This window comes from Rhynchophorus ferrugineus, unplaced genomic scaffold, assembly GCF_030347505.1.
Source record: "Rhynchophorus ferrugineus isolate W39M unplaced genomic scaffold, kcgeb_rfMv2 rfM2, whole genome shotgun sequence".
NCBI classification, from domain to species: domain Eukaryota; kingdom Metazoa; phylum Arthropoda; class Insecta; order Coleoptera; family Curculionidae; genus Rhynchophorus; species Rhynchophorus ferrugineus.
Window position 1 is genome coordinate 89,064,421 of NW_027472581.1, and position 20,193 is coordinate 89,084,613.

At 33.4% G+C, this 20,193-nt stretch overlaps 1 protein-coding gene across 2 annotated transcripts in view; it reads right to left on the bottom strand.

Moving 5' to 3' along the window:
* The window catches only part of Vmat (Vesicular monoamine transporter), a 99,416-nt gene that overhangs the window by 71,507 nt on the left and 7,716 nt on the right, over positions 1–20,193 (bottom strand). For both annotated transcript variants that reach the window (XM_076396826.1, XM_076396825.1), the window contains exon 2: positions 10,558–10,723. In XM_076396826.1, coding sequence (XP_076252941.1) covers positions 10,558–10,693 — 136 coding nt within the window. In that variant the 5' untranslated portion in view covers positions 10,694–10,723. The remainder of the gene's footprint in view (positions 1–10,557; positions 10,724–20,193) is intronic.

Here is a 20,193-nt window from a genome sequence, read left to right on the forward strand (position 1 = left end):
TTCGATACAAGCAGTCACTCATTACTGCTTTATGTTTTCTTCCATTATATAAATTCAAACGTTAGATATATCTATTCGAGCTATTCTTGTTCGATATTAATTCGCAAGCTCGTTAAAGTCAAAGGAGAAACGCTCTATGAGCTCTATCTTAAAGATCCCCTTTGTGGAGACAAAACTTTATCATATCTATTCAATAAAATCTCGGTTATCTGGTTAGAACTAAACCGCCCTACAATGTTATCTGTCTTAAGGGACGCAATTGTCGCTTTCGCCTTTTAAACCACACCGTTAAAGAAATAAGTAACTTCTTGGGACAAGCTCGACGATCATTATCAAAGATATCGTAATAATTACTCTCGCATCTGTGGCTCTTGCCGTTCTCCGAGATAATTATTCATCTGAGGGCTCCCGTCACAATGATACTCCGTTACGTAGTAAATTTTATGGGCGAGCACACGCCTCAGTTAACCTATTCAGATTCGAGTGCGGAAATTCTTAAGCCATTGTCTTAAAATACTGATAAATCTCAGTCAATTAGCGGCAAGCCATCGGGAAAATTCCTTGACCAGTTCTCGGCCATTCAGCTTGATACTTTCGGGTCGGTAAAACTGCAAATTAATTGTGTTAGTTATCTTGGATTATTGTTATGAAGGAGTTAGTGGTTATTAGAAGAACTGTGGGTATTCGTTATCAGTTTCAACATATAAGGACGACAAAATTAATGATACATTGTTAGAGAATAACAGGTCAATTGAAAAGGCCCTTCCTGACGCATAGATGACATCACCAGAATTAAATCCATTCGTTTTTAGTTAGCCCTAACCCTCAAAAGATGCAAATTATAGCATTTTGAGTGAAGCAACTTCTGATATTGTAAAAAAATGGATAAAAAGGAATTTCGCGTGTTTATAGAATATTGCTCTTTGAAGGGAAAAACATAGTTGAAGCAAAAACTTCACTTGATGCCGAGGTTCCGAACACTGCCCCAGAAAATTCCCCCATCAAGGATTAGTATGCTAAGTTTAGACGTGGTGAAATGAGCTGCAAAGACGGTCAACGTAGTGGACGCCCAAAAGAGGTTGTTACCGACGAAAACATATAAAAAATCCACAAAATGATTTTGGATAACTGTAAATTGAAACTGAATGAAATAGCAGACAATCTAAAGATATCAGCTGATCGTGTACATCATATCATTCACGAATATTTGGATATGAGAAAGTTCTTTGCAAAGTGGGTGCCGCGCGAGCTCACTTTTGACCAAAAACAACGATGACTCGATGATTCGGAGCAGTGTCTGAAGATAATCAAGCATAATAAACCCGGGTTTATGCGTCGATATGTGACTATGGATGAAACATGGCTCCATCATTTCACTCCGAAGTCCAGTCGACAGTCATCCGAGTGGATTGCACACGATGAACCCGCTCTAAAGCGTGAAAAAACGTAGCAGTTGGCTGGCAAGGTTATGGGGTCTGTATTTTGGGATGCGCATGGAATAATTTTCATTGACTACCTTGAAAAAGAAAGGACCATCAACAGCGACTATTACATAGCGTTATTGGATCGTTTGGAGGACGAAATCGCCGAAAATCGGCCGAATTTGAAGAAAAGAAAGTGCTGTTTCACCAAGACAATGCACCGTGTCACAAGTCAGTGAAAACAATGGCAAAAATCCATGGATTGGACTTCGAATTGCTTCCTAATTTACCGTATTCTCCAGATCTGGCCCCCAGCGACTATTTCCTGTTCTGAGATCTTAAAAGCATCCCCGCTGGGAAGAAATTTTCGTCGAATGAAGAGGTGATCGCCGAAACTGAGGCTTATTTTGAAGCAAAGGACAAATCGTACTACAAAAATGGTATGGAAAAGTTGGAGGGTCGCTATAATCAGTGTCCCACCCTTGAAGCGAATTATTTTGAATAAAAAAAAACTAATTTAGCCAACAAAATGTGTTTTTCTATTGTAGCCCGGGGACTTTTCAATTAACTTGTTACATATCAGGTGTTCTTATTATTTTGTCTTTTTTGAAATTAATGAAAGAATGAAATAGTTATGGCAAAGACATTTTGTAACTATTATTGCTGTATAGATCGCCGCGTCGCTTTATGCAAGCAATATGACGTCATGATAATGAGTAGGGGGTGGCAGGAATGCAGCGAAGCAAAAGAAAAGTGGAAGAGAGTGGCTGAACAACATAATAGCTCGATCCGGTCGCTCGAAGAATAAAGTGCCATAAAATTATAGAATTTTATTCACTCTTAAAAACGAAATCTCTATCAAACGTTTTAGATTATATATAATGACCAGAATCTTTACACTGAAAGCAAAATTTACGAGTGAGACTTTATTAGGGCATTAAAATCAGATTATGGTGCACTAGTGGCAATCAAACCGTTCATAAAATACAATAATGCAATTATTTTTTCACCCGCGAAAAAATCTATTGTTCTTCTTTTTGTCGGGATTTTATTGGGTTATAAAAATCCCGACGGATTATCCAGAAGAATAATTTATTTGTCTTGTATTGTCGTCGGAAGTGTGAGGTCTTCGTAATTAAAACTATTTTCTTTGGGGTTCTTTGCAGATATTTCAGTTACTATCACAGATTTTTTCGTTGAGTTTTCCAAATATTTTCATTTTATGGTAACAGAAAATGTCTTTTTATCGGAATATGACCGGTAATATTTTTACCAACATCTTTAATGTAAAAATATTCATTCATTCATTAAGAATCAGTTAAAGGAAACAATACGTTAGACAAAAAGCTGAGTAGATCAGGCTCCACATCAATCGACTGCATCAAGAGATTGCTTAATTAGCCTATATCTTATATATAAAATTCTCATGTCACAATGTTCGTTCCCATACTTCTCCCCAACGGCTTGACCGATTGTTATGAAATTTTTTATGCTGAGAATCGCCTACTATCTATTTTTCAAACCCCTAAGTTGCTTGTAGAAAGAGAAATTTTAGCGGCAAAGAATGTGGACGTTGGCATTTTGAATCTGAAGATACAACAATTATTGCCGGGGGATTTGGTATCATATAAATCTATTGATACAGTTTGCGATGCCACTGAAGCTGTATATTTTCCAACAGAGTTTTTGAACTCATTGGATTTGCCATCGCCAATTCTTTTGCTTCGTAATTTGAACTTGCCACGGCTGTGTAACGTTAGGCTATTAGTAGATTAAAAATTTGAAATGGCAAGGTTCGAGGTGAAAATGTATTACTACAAATAACTATTATACCCACAAATGTGCCAATTCAATTTAAGCGTATTCAATTTCCAATTAGATGGTCATTTGCAATGACTATTAATAAATCCCAAGGCCAAACAATGTCTGTTTGTGGCTTAGATTTGAGAACACCATGTTCTTTATACAGACAATTATACGTTGCACGCTCTCGAGTCGGTAAACCATCAGGTTTAGATGTTTGGTGTTTTGTTTTTTTTATATTCCCTCATCGTTCACAGCGCTCCATGCCTTTTTCACTCATATACCACATCATTACACACTTTCATTAAGTTTTTTCTTTAAATTACCAATGCTTATCGCTACGTAACAAACGAAGAACTCTACGATGACTTCAGAATCAAATGTGTTTACGTAAGTTATTCAAGATTTCACCCTAAAACATGAAATAAGCAACGTGGAAGCTATCGAGCTATTGAACAACACGCAGGAAATTCAAAGATTGAAGCGAACCTAACCACATGTAGTTCTTTTTTCATATATAACTACTAATACTTATTCCTGGATATAATATAGCTATATATATATATATATATATATATATATATATATATATAGGATATATCACTACATAGTATAAAACAAAGTCGCCTTTTCTGTCCCTATATCCCTATGTGCGCTTAAAACTACGCAACGGATTTTGATGCGGTTTTTTTCAATAGATAGAGTGATTCAAGAGGAAGGTTTATATGTATAATACATGCATAATATACTAAGGCAACATTGCTAATTTTAGAGGTTTCTAACGTGATGTCGTAAATTAACCTATTTTTTAGGCTTATTTAGCAATTAGCAAAAACGCTGCCTAACCCTACGAGTTAGATCAAATTAATGTACTACAGTATTGTACACCATAAAAAGGTCTACAAAAAAGTCCGCGATGGTATATGTTTATCTTTTAGGGATAACCCACATTAACTATTTTTATTGTTTACTTTTTACGTGAGAAAATGGCTTATTTACGAAGCTATTTTAAGCAATACGGCATTAATCCTTATCGAATTAAGTACCTTAAATACAGTGTGCAATTAATATAGATCAATATGGTTCCTTACAGCATGTAAATTAAACAAATATTTTTGGAGATATTACAAATTTAAAATTTGCGTTTAAAAATGTGTAATGTAACAAAAATTGTATGAATTTAGATAATCCAAAGATAGCAGGAAATCTTCATAGTAAGTATAGGGGAAGTTTTATAGGAAGAGGAATTGTTTTACTCCAAATTTAATGCGTGCAGGCCAAGGACAGTAATGAATGAACCAAAAATACTGGATCGATTTTAATCATGTTTTCATTGAGTGACATAGGCATATATATTTTATGCCCGTGCAAAGTCGGAGCGGGCCGCTATGTTTTTATATACAACGTTCATATTTTTTTTGTAGTGTATTTAATTTAGTATCAGCATTGCACCCGTGCGAAGCCGGAGCGGGTCGCTAGTATATATATTTATATATATATATATATTTATATATATATATATATATATTTATATATATATATATATTTATATATATATATATATTTATATATATATATATATATTTATATATATATATATTTATATATATATATATATATATATATATATTTATATATATATATATATATATATTTATATATATATATATATATTTATATATATATATATATTTATATATATATATATATTTATATATATATATATATATTTATATATATATATATATATATATATATATATATATATTGATTATGTATATTATTGACTCTTTAAGGAATTTTTACATTGCTATAACCACACATAGAGCAAATATGGAATGAAAAAACTAGTTACCACTATCTAGTATTTTTAATTTAATAGTATTATTCAATTTTTAAGATTTGAAAGATAAGTAAGGGTTGATGAGTATACGTTATGGAAATAAATTGATAAAATGGATTGTACGAAATCAGAGAAATGAGAAGTAATAGCTGAGGCAAGAAAAAAACTATGTGTTATATGCCCCTATTGATAGATAAATGTTCTACAGCCTTAACTTGATAAGCCACCAAGAGCTTAGTGCGCTCCATTAAAAAATGGGAGGTTTCTTTTACATAATATGGACTTATAATCATAATAGTCATTATGCTGCTTTCACAGATGTATATTTTATTGCTCTTGATCAGAATGAACACAGCTAATGACGGTAACTGTGTTAGACTTTCGGAAACAACTGCTACAGTTCATTCACAATCAATTACTTTTTTTTTAGGGCTACTGAAAATATCTACTGCCTCTCTATAACATACCTTAACAGCAAGTTATGCAAAGAGGATATACTCTAGAATCTTCATCAAGTTTTGCTGATATCTCAAAAGCCTCAACCACAAATATTAACAAAATCTCCAGAGAGAAGTAGATACAAGAGCACACAATTTTTTTTAAAAGCACCATAAAGACAATTTTTGAGAAAAACGCTTTTATTTAGATCCTTAAAATGCCTTTATTTTTATTGTAGATCATATTTTGTTCATTATTTTAAAGTTTTCATTTTATGAAGTTCATATTATGTGGATACAAATAAATTTAATTATGTATGTGATTAGGTGATAGTTCTCATTATACTTATGGAGGCTCTTGAGGGCGAATTGTACCTTTATATAAGAAGATTAATTTTAATAAAATACATTAATTTAATTTTTTAATAATTTTAACATACTCTGGCATTTTTTAAAACTTCCACTTATACGGCTCCAATTACCCCAATCTCCCCTAAATACTCAAAAATTTAAAATTACGATCAAGAAATGGTACTGAATAACAAAATGAACACTACAAAAGGAACTAATAAATAGCGTAAACTTGATAGTCTATTAAAATCGAGTTACATTTTTACATCAACTTCAACGAAGCCTATTTATTATAAGCCTGCCCCATTCAATTTTATCTTTTGGCATTATTAAATGGTATCGGCGAAAAAGAGTTTGCTTAGTGGAGCGAGGGCAATAGGAAAAGCCGATTATTTATTTAATCTATGGCTCTGTTTAGATTCCATCAGAACTTGAGAGAAAGTAGCGAAGTTTTGCAAACGTCTATCTCTATTAAATCTCGATAGGTAGCGTGAAAAAGGAATTTGGAGGTCCGACCTATCATAAACGAAGAGAATATTTTTAATATATACCTCTAATTAGTTATTTATCATGAAACTAATTTTTTTGTTACTTCTTGTATTACATATTCTTAATACAATATTAATTTATAAAAAAAACACGTACTGGTTATTGGGTAGATATTCAGAACTGACAGTATAACAATCAATTGAAAAGCCCCCGGCCTGACACACAGATACCATTACTAGAATTAAATCCATATGTTTTTAGTTAGCCCTAACCCTCAAAAGATGCGCGTATACATTTGACAGCTGTTGGATCATTAGTTTGTGAATTATAGCATTTTGAGTGAAACAACTTTTGTTATTGTGAAAAAAATGGATAAAAAGGAATTCCGCGTGTTAATAAAATATTGCTTTTTGAAGGGAAAAATACAGTTGAAGCAAAAACTTGGGTTGATGCCGTGTTTCCGGACACTGCCCCCGGAAAATCAACTATCAAGGATTGGTATGCAAACTTTAGACGTAGTGAAATGAGCACCGAAGAGGATTGAGACTCCCAAAAGAGGTTGTTACCGACGAAAACATTTAAAAAATCCACAAAATGATTTTGAATGACCGTAAATCATATCATTTACAAACATATGGGTATGAGAAAGCTCAGTGCAAAGTGGGTGCCGCGTAATAAACCCCAGTTTTTGCATCGATATGTGACAATGGATGAAATATAGCTCTATCATTTCACTCCGAAGTCCAATCGACAGTCATCTGAGTGGACTGTACACGATGAACCTGCTCCAAAGCGTGGGAAAACGCAACAGTCGGCTGGCAAGTTTATGGCGTCTGTACTTTGGGATGTGCATGGAATAATTTTCATTGACTACCTTAAAATAGGAAAGACCATCAACAGCGACTATTACATAGCGTTATTGGACTGTTTGAAGGACGAAATCGCCGAAAAATGGCCGCATTTGAAGAAAAAGAAAGGGCTGCTTCACCAAGACAATGCACCGCGTGACAAGTCATTGAAAACATTGGCAAAAATCCATGAATAGGGCTTCGAATTTTTCTTCCTCATCTACTGAATTCTCCAGATCGGGCCCCCAGCGACTATTTCCTGTTCTCAGATCTCAAAAGAATGCCCGCTGGGAAGAAATTTTCGTCGAGTGAAGAGGTGATCCCTGAAACTGAGGCTTATTTTGTAGCAAAGGAGAAATCGTACTACAAAAATGGTATCGAAAAGTTGGAGGGCCGCTATAATCAGTTGAAGGGAATTATGTTGAATAAAAAATACTAATTTTGCCAAAAAAAATGTGTTTTACTATGGTAGGCCAGGGACTTTTCAATTGACCTGTTGTAATAAGCTTTTGGTTTAACCAGTGTGGAGTTATAATGTTCAATTCTGGTTTAGCACCAGTCAAAGTAATGGAAATAATATTCAAGACACACACAACACACACAGACTCACAGACAAAGAACTGTAAGTTGTTGTTGATGCTCCATGATATATTTTTGATGAAAGCCCATAAGGACCCGAAGACAGAAACTGTTGATACTTTTTTCAAGGACTATGCCCAAAGGCATGAGCAGAGCTACATCTGCACATCAATGTCGAGATTCTCCAGCTCCTAAATCATAATGGCTTAGTCAGAAGATTATAGAGATTAAAATCATCGTCATTAATCTGGATTTAGTTCAGTGAATTTATAGGAAAAAAATCATTTCACATTAAATACAGTGACATAGATGTTAAGTATCGTAGAATAAGTCCTTTCTAATTCTAAAACTGTAATAAAGTTAGGATAACAACAAATAACTTATTATACAATATGATAAAAAACTATGTTTTAAGGCAAAATCTTGGATAACTTCGTAAATCCATTTGAATTGAGGGACACTCCTGTATTTCTTCGTTGGTTTGCATAGCGATAGGCGTTGGTAATTAATCGAAAATCTTTGTCTTCGTCGCGTTAGATTACCAGTTCGTTTGATACCACCTTTGTTGCAATCACATATTTGAACTTTTAAGCCAAATTGGGATTATCTCTCGACTACCCTTGTACAATTCTTTGATTCCTGAGTTCGATCTGCTCTGCTTTTTATTTAGCGTGATATTTTTAATTTTATGTATCTAAGCAAAAGTGAAACCAGTGGTGGAAAGGTGATTTAAACGAATAATGTTTTGAATAGTTTCACTTTAACGTTGATTAATGACTTATTGATACTTAAAAATCTGAAATTGGTAGGAATCAGAAGAAAAAGGGTAAAAATCTAGTTAACATTAGTGTAATATCGACCATTAACAAACGATCACTTATTAACGTAACAACTGACCGCTGGCGGATAAATAATTCAACACGAAGTTTAAAATTTATATTTGGACCAAGCGATGACCGAAATGGGTTTGAATATTACATTCTCGCTTAATAAAATGGTCTAAATATTGACCACTGGCATATGGGGTCGCGTAACCGATGTTTTGTGAGTTTAGTTACAAAATTATCGATATATTTTTAAAATTAGAAACCCTAACATAATGATTCAAGAAAGTTTGCGTTGAAGAATTATTTTTCAGAAGATCTGGAATTACGTCTGTTGATTTCTTTTTATAATGTTACTGACGTTATCAATTTTCATTTTAGTTTTGCTGAAAATTATTGGAGGATTTTCTTAAACATAACCAAGTTGCATATACGCGTAGAGTGTTGTATTTTGTAAACCAAATAATCTAATCATCAAACACTTGGTCCATTTCCAGTTTGAGGATTATGTAATAATCGAAAAATACGCATATTGGATCCCAACTAATACATAAGAGAAATATTAAAAGTTGTTTCACAGTGTAAGATTTTTTTATTAAAAGGAACTACTGCTTTTAATTATTTTGTGGTTTCTTACGTGATTTTTATTGCTGTTAGTTCAGCATGTATAATGAAATAACAGGTCAATTGAAAAGTGCCCAGCCTGACACATAGATGGCGCTACTATAATTAAATCCATATATTCTTTAGTTAGCCCTAACCCTCAAAAGATGGGTGTATAGATTTGAGAGCTGTCGGATCATTTTGTTTTATGAATTATAGCATTTTAAGTGAAGCAACTTTTGTTATTGGGAAAAAAAATTGATAAAAAGGGATTTCGCGTGTTGATAAAATATTGCTTTTTAAAGGGAAAAATACACTTGAAGCAAAAACTTGACTTAAAGCAGAGTTTTCGGACACTGCCCCAGGAAAATCAATCATCAAGGATTGGTATGATAAGTTTAGACGTGGTGAAATGAGCACCGAAGACGGTGAACGCAGTGGACGCCCAAAAGAGGATGTTACTAACGAAAATATTTTTAAAATCCACAAAATGATTCTTAATGACCGTAAATTGAAGTTGAATGAAAAAGCAGACACTATAAAGATATAAACTGAACGTGTACTTCATATCCTTCACAAATATTTGGGTATTTGAAATCTCTCTGTAAAGTGGGTGTCGCGCGAGTTCGCTTTTGACCAAAAACAATGACGAGTTGATAATTTGGAGCAGTGTTTGAAGATGATCAAGCGTAATAGACCCGAGTTCTTGCGTCGATATGTGACAATGGATGAAACATGGCTCCATAATTTTACTCCGAAATCCAATCGACAGTCATCCGAGTGGACTGCACACAATGAACCCGCTCCAAAGCGTGGGAAAACGCAACAACAATAATTTTCATTGACTATCTTGAAAAAGGACCATTAACAGCGACTATTACATAGCGTTATTGGACTTTTTGAAGGACAAAATCGCCGAAAACGGCTGCATTTGAATAAATAAAAAAAATCCATGAATTGGGCTTTGAATTGCTTCCTCATTCGCCATATTCTCCAGATATGGCCTTCAGCGACTATTTCTTGTTCTCAGATCTCAAAAGAATGCTCGCTGGGAAGAAATTTTCGTCAAATGAAGAGGTGATCGACGAAACTGAAGTCTATTTTGAAGCAAAGGGCAAATCGTTCTATAAAAATGACATCGAAAAGTTGGAGGGTCGCTATAATCAGTGTATCCCCCTTGAATGGAATTATGTTGAATAAAAAAAACTAATTCTGCCAAAAAAATGTCTGACTTTTCAATTGATCTGTTATATCACAAATTTTGGTGGAAATTTTAATTTCATTTTATTGTGTAATAGATTTTTATTATATAAAATTATTGCTTTTCGTCTATGAAGTTGTTAATTCAGTTGTACTTACCAACAATTGTTAGCAGCATGTTGTCCAATAGTAAGGCTATGGCGACGATGAATAAAACGAGGCGGCGAGACTCGCGGCAGCGCTGAATCCAGCTGCCCAACCGAGTACCACTCAGCCATTCGTTAACCACGGTCATACTAGCAGAATGTTCCACTTATGTGGAAATCTGTAACAAAAACAACAATATGAATAGTTTATTTATTATCCTCATGTAGCCAGAATAGATCATAAGACACAAGTCTCTATAAAGGGAACATTAACTTATCCCAGATATTAAGCAGATAACCATTGTTCAACCAGTAACCATTTCTAACAATATAGTGTGCATAATACTTTCATACATGGACACTGTCAATCGTTATGCTGTTTTATCACTTCTATTGCTTAGAATATTTTAATATTAATTGTTTGTTTAAGTTTCCATTAGATTGTATTATAGAGAAACAAAGCTAGTTCTTCAGGCACAGTTTTCGCGTAAAAAACAAAAGAACAAAATAATACGAAATGCCAACACCTTTGATCTGATCTCGGGTTCACACGAAATTGAATCTGTCGCACGCACAGTCGCCGAAACTTTTTAATTTCCTGTTTCGGTTATCCGCAGATATATTTGCCAACGGCTTTTTCTTGTGCATGAACAATTCCATTTTCTTCGAGAAATTGTTCCCGACTCTTTAAGGGATATCTGAGACCGCAGCTAGAAATAGTTGGAACTAATTTAATCGCCGTACATGTGTCTGAGTTTGCTACGAGGGTATGCTAAAAATTGCTACAAACATATTTACAAAATTGAGGGGAAATTATATTAAAGCACAACTCGCAACTTGCAAAATCATTTCTAGTGTACATTATTTTTTAATTCACTCTCGCATAAAATAAATAAATTAGAAACGCAGTACTAAATATATCTTAATAAGTTTACTGTCATATTTCAGTTTTATGTTGAAGAACTGTCTCGTGTGTTGCACCTGCAAAATTCTTTTAATAGAGCAGGAAGCAATATTCCAAAATTTCTACTACTTTTACAAAATTCCAGGAATCCAACAAAAATATAAATAGTTTTTATTTAAAAAAAAAATTAGCTGTAGAATTTGACATTAATTCTAAATATCTAAGAGTTCGAATGGTATCGATGTATTGTTCAGGTCCACCATAGTAAATTAAATAGCATGAATGAATATTTGATGCCATAAAACTCAATGATAATTCTTACACACCAAGGGTAAATAGATAAAAGATACTATTTCGAAAGGTTTAATAAAGGTAAACATTAATATAGATTAATAAATATCTTCAAAACTAACATAGCTATAGCAACAAATATACTAAATGTTTTGATTGCATTTAATTTGTATTTGTTCAAGTTGTAATTACTAATATAGATGCATTAATAATAACAACAAAATGACGGAGTGAACAATATATAATAATAAAAAAACATAAAGTTCATTTAAAAAATTCTTTTCATGATTTCAAGATATTTGGCAGTATTTCCATACATAATTAATTTAATATCGGTTAATTGAATGGAATTGAAAATGGAACACCCTTATGATATATCCAGAATCCAGCCACAGTGAAGTAACCAACATAGATAAAAGATTTTATACTCTTTTTTACAGAAATATAATTATTTTTTTACAGAATAGAATAATTACAAGGCATTTAGTGGAAGCTCCATACATTTTACTAGTTAATGTTAAACAACATATTCACTGATGATAGAACAAAATATATATGATAATGCGACATAAAATTATTTTGTACAACATTTTATGAGAACAAAACTGTGTTTTCTTGTCGGAGTATAAAACCTACTTGAAAATTTAGTATATTTTAAAATAAAGTATAATTTCCTTTAGAAAAAAAAAAGATTATGTACATGTCCTTCAAACATTCATATTTTAAAATTTTCTGAATAGTGAAAATAGTGTTCGTTTTCTTCTTGTAAAACTCAATGATCCTCTAGAAGATCTAGTGACAGTATATACATATGCTCTTTTATCGGCATGTTTATTTCCGATGAAACTCAAATGAAAGATAATAATAGAAATTAAGGTATAGTGATATGGTGGAAGATATTAAATTCTAATCACTGCTGAATATTTGTTATTATTCTGTTATTGATTGAAATAGCCAAGGCCCAAAAAAACCGTCATATAAGAAGCGGGTGACGAATCAAGGTTATCTTGATGTTTGCTCTAGTTGGAATGAAATATATAAAATGTATGAAAAAAGTGAGTAGATCAAATACTTAAATATTATTATTAAAATTAAAAGAAATTGGTGATAATTAAATGTCACTAACAAATATAATTTTGATGAACGAAGACCTTATAAAATTATATTAATAAGCTTATTTAATATTAGAATTAAGCTCGAATCCACAATATCGTTTATACCACCAATGATGTATCAAGTTGTAACTTCTTTTTCTTGTGATAAGAACTTTTAATCGTAGAAAAAGCGTGTATCCATCCCTCATACACATCAAAACTTGCACACGTAAAAAACACACGCTGTTGACTAGACATTAGACGTCTATTTCTATTGTGATCTATCATTTGTCAAATATAACCGTTCCGTACCCTTTGGGTTTTCATAAGAAATTTCCCGAGGGCACGTCAAAGCTTCTCCTAGGTAAAAGGAATTGTTTTATTGGGAAATACACATTTCTATTGCCGGCTCTGAGTTGTACGATAAAAATCACAGATAAAAGGCTTTTGTTTTTCAGATTGCACATGTTTTAGCCACATACAAGAAATTGCTTACCACGTGTAAAAAGCCACATGTTTAGCTGATGGTTGGGATTCCCCGAAGGGATTCACTTAAGTAACGTATATTTCAGTGTTTTTATATACCGACAATAATTATCTGTATTATAAGATGATTAGTAATGACTATTATTTATTACGACTACTTATTTTGTACATGATAAATGTATGAAATTTGTAATGTGAACTTTCAATCACATTATTTTATTTAAAGCTGTCGACTGTATTTTAAGAATGATTCGAATTTTGCTTTCATTGAAATAGTTGTCAAAACTTCAAAATAACTGTAGACATAACACAATACTCTATAAGTTTTCAGAGTTCACATATAATTAGTATCATAATTGAGAGACCTATAAGATTTGCGGATATAACTAACCTCTAGAATATGGTCAAGTATTTTTTTAATGAAGAAACATGGTTGATATTTCATTATTGTTATTCATTATTGATATATTATTAGATGTTCATCAGCCAGAAGAAACCTCCACCTTCATCTTAACAAAGTCGAATTGTGATTGAACAGGTGACATCATTGAAAATGTGACATTCACCCTTTGTATAAGAACATGTCCCTCAGTAAAATTGAATAATCATGAACTTACGCAAGTAGACAACGTTAAATATCTGGGAGTACATTTCGATTGACATTTGCATGGAACAAACATATAGTGACAAAACGTAAATATCTTGGGGTTAAACTAAACCAAATGAACTGGCTGATAGGGTGTAAATCTAAATTATCATTAGATAACAAGGTTTTGCTGTATAAGTCAAGATTTAGGCTCATTTAGACCTATGCTATTGAACTGTGGGGTACTACTAGTGAATCTAACATAGATATCCGCCAGAGGTTCCAGAATAAAGTGTTGTGAGTCATCGTTGACGCCCCATATTACGTGTCCTACAATTCGTGTCCAATTGATTCGGAGTCTTAGTGCGAAGTACTCAGAAAGACTATTAGTGCATCCCAATGCACTCGCCAAACTTTAAATGTGCGCGATGACAGTGAAGTGTGTAGGCTCAAACGCAAATTACCATACGAACTGATTAATAGATACATAGAGTTAGATTTAATAATCTTAGGGATTATAATAAGCTAGAATAGTTTTATAATAGGTTAGAATAGACTTTAAAATAAGTTAGAATAGTATCTAGAATAAGATCTATATTATAAGCTGTTTAGTCGATCGCTTACTGAAGTGATCTTCTACATGTCAGGATAGTTATATTATATAATTGAAATTATATAATAATACTTCTTGCCCACGGGCATATTGTTGCAGCTCTAGGAGATTAGCAAAAAAAAGTATTGGATATTTGGTACAAGTATTGGACTACTAATTGTAAAGTTGTATGAAACAACTAACACCATTGCTATCGAAAGAAGTGCCACGTTTGTTCGCACCAAACAAGAACCAAGAAAGCGTCAGTAGTTCAGAGCACAGTTTGGACTTACTCAAGCAAAATATATTGGGATATTAAAACGAATATATCACTCTTTCACATTTTCACTCCTTTTCAAGGAAAAGTATGTTGATGAATTTCTAAAAAAAAATATGAATTTATTGAGAGTTAGTTTCAATAAAATTATCAAAAAATAATTAAAATATCCACTAGTCTACAGAGTAGTGGTTCACATTTAACTAAATAAAATATTATTACCGAAGAATACTTCGACAAGAAATTCTCGATAGCCAGACTAACCGATATTCTTTCGAAATTCAAAATGCCCAGGGGATCTGATTCTTTCGATTTTAATATAGTTAAGCCGGAAAGCCGCCTAAAGTCTTTCGAAACGAAATCACTTGTCGATTATTAGAAAAAAGATCTCTGTCCCGTTGTACTGTGCATGTATTATTGCTAGTTGACGATATTTAAGAAGATGTTCGCTCGAGTTGGAATTAAAAATCAATTTGAGGTAATCCTATTTCACTAATATATATTTTATCGTCCCCTTATTTAATATTACGGGATTTCTTACGTTAAATTCGATCCGAATCTACTTATATTCGAGCTTAATTGTTAAAATTGAATAGACATGTCAGGTCAATTGAAAAATCTCCGGCCTACCATAGTATAATCCTTTTTTTTACAAAATTATTATTTTTTTATTCAACATAATTCCCTTCGAGGGTGACACACTGATTATAGCAACCTTCCAACTTTTCGATACCATTTTTGTAGTACGATTTGTCCTTTGCTTCAAAATAGGCCTTAGTTTCGGCGACCACCTCTTAATCCGACGAAAATTTCTTCCCAGCGAGCATTCTTTTGAGATCTGAAAACAAGAAATAGTCGCTGGTGGCTAGATCTAGAGAATACGGTGCACGAAGAAGCAATTTGAAGCCTAATTCATGGATTTTTGCCACCGTTTTCAGTGACTTGCGACAGGGTGCATTGTCTTGGCGAAGCAGCATTTTCTTTTTCTTCAAATGCGGGCATTTTCGGCTATTTTGTCCTTAAAACGGTCCAATAACGCTATATAATAGTCGCTGTTGATGATCCTTCCTTTTTCAAAGTGGTCAATGAACATTATTCCATGTGAATTCCAAAATACAGACGCCATAACCTTGCCAGCCGACTGTTGCGTTTTCCCACAATTTGGAGCGGGTTCCTCGTGCGCAGTCTACTCGGTTGACTATCGATTGGACTTCGGAGTGAAATGATGGAGTCATGTTTCATCCATTGTCACATATTGATGCAACAACTCGGGTTTATTACGCTTGATCATCTTCAAATACTGCTCCGAATCATCAACTCATCGTTTTTTGGTGAATGATATAATGTGAACGTTCAGTTGATATCTTTAGAGTGTCTGCTATTTCATTCAGTTTGAATTTACGGTCATTCGAAATCATTTTGTGGATTTTTTAAATGTTTTCGTCGATAAAAACCTCTTTTGGGCGTCCACTGCGTTCACAGTCTTCGGTGCTCATTTCACCACTTCTAAACTTAGCATACCAATCCTTGATGGTTGATTTTCCTAGGGCAGCGTCCACAAACTTGGCATCAATCCAGATTTTTGTTTCAACTGTACATGTTCCCTTCAAAGATCAATATTTTTTCATCACGCGAAATACCATTTTATCCATTTTTTTAACAATAACAAAAGTTGCTTCGTTCAAAATGCTATAATTCACAAATTAATGATCCGACAGCTGTCTAATTTATACACGCATCTTTTAAGGGTTAGGGCTAACTAAAAAACATATAGATAGTAGCGCCATCTATTTTCGGAAAAATCGGTACAATGTATCTTATTCAAAAGTATTGTCATCAATAGCAGCTACTTTTTGCCATCTTATAAGCAGTCTACGTATTCAGTTTCAATAGAACGATGTATATTTTGAGGCTATTCACCAATTTTATATTTTCAGAGGAAGTGAAACACTGCTCTAATAGGTCATATGCCGGAACAAGTAGTAATCGGAAGAAGCAAGGTCTGTAGAATACCGCGAATAGAGTAGCATTTGTCATTTTAATATTTCCAAGTATGTATTCCCATGTGGTCGAGCGCTACCATGTTGAAGATTAACATTGTTGGGTCTCTAATCTCTAATAAATACCAATCTCCATTGATGGGTTTAACAAGTAATCCCTATCCTCAACTCTTCTTCAATATTTTTAGATGTCCAGAACACTGTTTGTCTTCGGTGTTAAAACCGCCACTTTCAAAACATCGAAACTGGCAATGATGTTGTTGACTGTACTGTACTGTCTAAATTGACGAAAAATGGCTGGTAAAAACCATAAACTCAAATAATAAATGATTGGCTGATACTAATAGATAAACAAGTGCCATTTCTGTGGAACAGAGTCGCCCAAGAAGAAGGAATGTTTTGATAAGAGCCAAAAAACAGAATGAGGAGAATATATTCATCTCCAACATCATTGAAGATACAACTGTTTTAAAAACAAATGGTGGCTGAACACGTTACTACTAAATAAATATTATAGTTATGTGGTAATATAGGATTTAGATTTTATGTAAAGATAGATAATCCACAAAAGGTTCTAATAGAACACCCAGATATTGTTTTTAAGCCAATACAATTTTTAAAAGTATAAAATAAAATTAAGGAAGACTTATTATTTCAATTTGTATATTAAGATGAAACAGATATTTCAGAACGGGTTTAATATACCAAGATGATGATGATAATAATAATGTTAAGACAACAAAATTTGATGGAAAAAGTAAACGTTGGAATAAAAATTGACAAAGTTTTATTTGTCATAACATTTATCAATAATTTATTATAGATATATTGTTCTTGCATATAATTTGCACTTGCATGAAACTTTCTGAATATGGAATTATGTTTCAATACTGAAAATGTCCAAGACAGGGTGATGAGAGTGGAAACAACTAAAAGTGAATATATAATTAATATACGATAACTGTAGGAAATTTTATTATGTAGTGTGAAAAGTTTATGTGCAGATATGTGCTTAATTATTCAAAATGTATATAAGGATTTGGTTAAAATGTGTGAAGCAGGGAAAAAATACTAACTCTTTTGCAGGTATGGCAAATGCTTTAAGCAGAATGCAGCGATTAAGTCTAGTTTTATCAAGAAAGATGTATACAGGTAGTAACAGAATGAACTAAGGTGTAATAAGTGATATCAATATGATTTTACAAGGAAACACTCTACCGAAAGAAACAAGAACTCGGCAATGGTAAAAGGTAAATATGCTCTTTAATGAAAGTAAAATATATTACATGGATATACAATTGTTAATTAGGTAAATTAAGCCTGCAGGGTATATAAATACATAAAGAAAACGCGCGTATATCCATAGGTGATATAAAAGAGTTCAATGTAAATATAATGAAACAACTTTAACCTAATATTAACTTTCCATTTTCCTTGTTTAAGTCCTTCGATAATATATGCATTATATTACTATAATTTTATAAAAATGCAAATTTTAGATTAGAATTTTTTTGTAAGTTAACGCCAAAATGAACTAAAACTCAGAGTAGATGCGGCAGCATTGCGACGTCTCGGCGTCATCAATTCAGATGACCCGAGTTCACTGTTTTATTACACGGACTATACATATCCAGTGAATATCGTATATCTATTGAATTATTAATGTAAACTTTATTCGAAACTGCATCGAAAGTCATTACCTTTCGGTACATATAAAGTTGTTCGTCGTCGAGCTGAAAAGAAACCCGCCCTCTCGGCCGACTTAATTTCCAACGTCCCCGTCACAGAGCGTCGAAATTGATTTAAAACTTTGCCGAACCTAACAGACTTATTTGCAAGCTGAAGGAGCCGTTTTGATTTGCAATATTGAATTTATATTTGCCGGCACACGGTCCGCCCCAGGAAGCTCCCGTCCCGGATTCACTTCTGGCACAATTAGGCGCTCCATTCACGTCGATCTCTAACTGTTATCAACTTAATATAATCCGGTTATTCGGTTACGTATCCGACGATGTGTTTATCTCAATATTGCGATGTTGTTTGCAGTTAATAAAAATAGCAGACTGTGTAAACGAGTTTATGTCTGGTACTAATATCCTAAATAGGGATACACAACCTTCCATTTATTATAGTTTCCGAGTTTGTGGAGAGAAATACAACATATTTAATTTATTACACATACGACATAACGGATCAAATGAAAAGTCCCCGGCCTAACACATAGATGGCGCTACTAGAATTAAATCAATATATTTTCAATTAGCCCTAACCCCCAAAAGATGCATGTATAAATTTCACAGCTGTCGGATCATTAATCTGTGATTAATAGCATTAAGTGAAGCAACTTTTGTTATTGTGAAAAAAAAATGGACAAAATAATTCACGTGTTGATAAAATATTGCTTTTTGAAAGGAAAGAATACAGTTGAAGCAAAAACTTGGCTTGATGCCGAGTTTCCAGATACTGCCCCAGAAAAATCAACCATCAAGTATTGGTATGCTAAGTTTAGACGTGGCGTAATGAGCACCGAAGACCCGTTGGTTGGAAGGTTGTTACCGAAGAAAACATTTAAAAAATCCACAAAATGATTTTGAATGACCTTAAATTGAAACTGAATGAAATAGCACACACTCTAAAGATATCAACTGCACGTGTATATCATATCATTCACGAATATTTGGGTATAAGAAAGCTCTGTGCAAAGTGGTTGCCGAGCGAGCTCATTTTTGACCAAAAACTACGACGAGTTGATGATTCGGAGCAATGTTTGAAGATGATCAAGCGTAATAAACCCGAGTTTTTGCATCGATATCTGACAATGGATGAAACATGGCTCCATTATTTCACTCCGAAGTACAATCGACAATAATCCGAGTGGACTGCACACGATGAACCCGCTCCAAAGCGTGGGAGAACGCAACAGTCGCCAGAATAATTTTCATTGGCTACCTGGAAAATGGAAAGACCATCAACAGCGACTAGTCCATAGCGTTATTGAACCGCTTGAAGCACGAGGCTGCATTTGAAGAAAAAGAAATGGCTGCTTCACCAAGACAATACACCGTGTCACAAGTCAGTGAAAACGATGGCAAAAATCCATGAATTGGCCTTCGAATTGCTTCATTTGGACCCCAGCGACTATGTTCTGTTCTCAGATCTCAAAAGAATGCACGCTGGGAAGAAATTTTCGTGGAATGCACAGGTGATCGCCGAAACTGAGGCTTATTTTGAAGCAAAGGACAAATCGTACTACAAAAATGGTATCGAAAAGGTGGAGTGTATCACCCTTAAAGGGAATTTGTTGATTAAAAAAATTAATTTTTTCATAAAAATGTGTTTTACTGTGGTAGTCCTGGACTTTTCGATTGACCTATACTAATTTTTATTTGAGATATCGAACTACTCAAACACTATTTAAA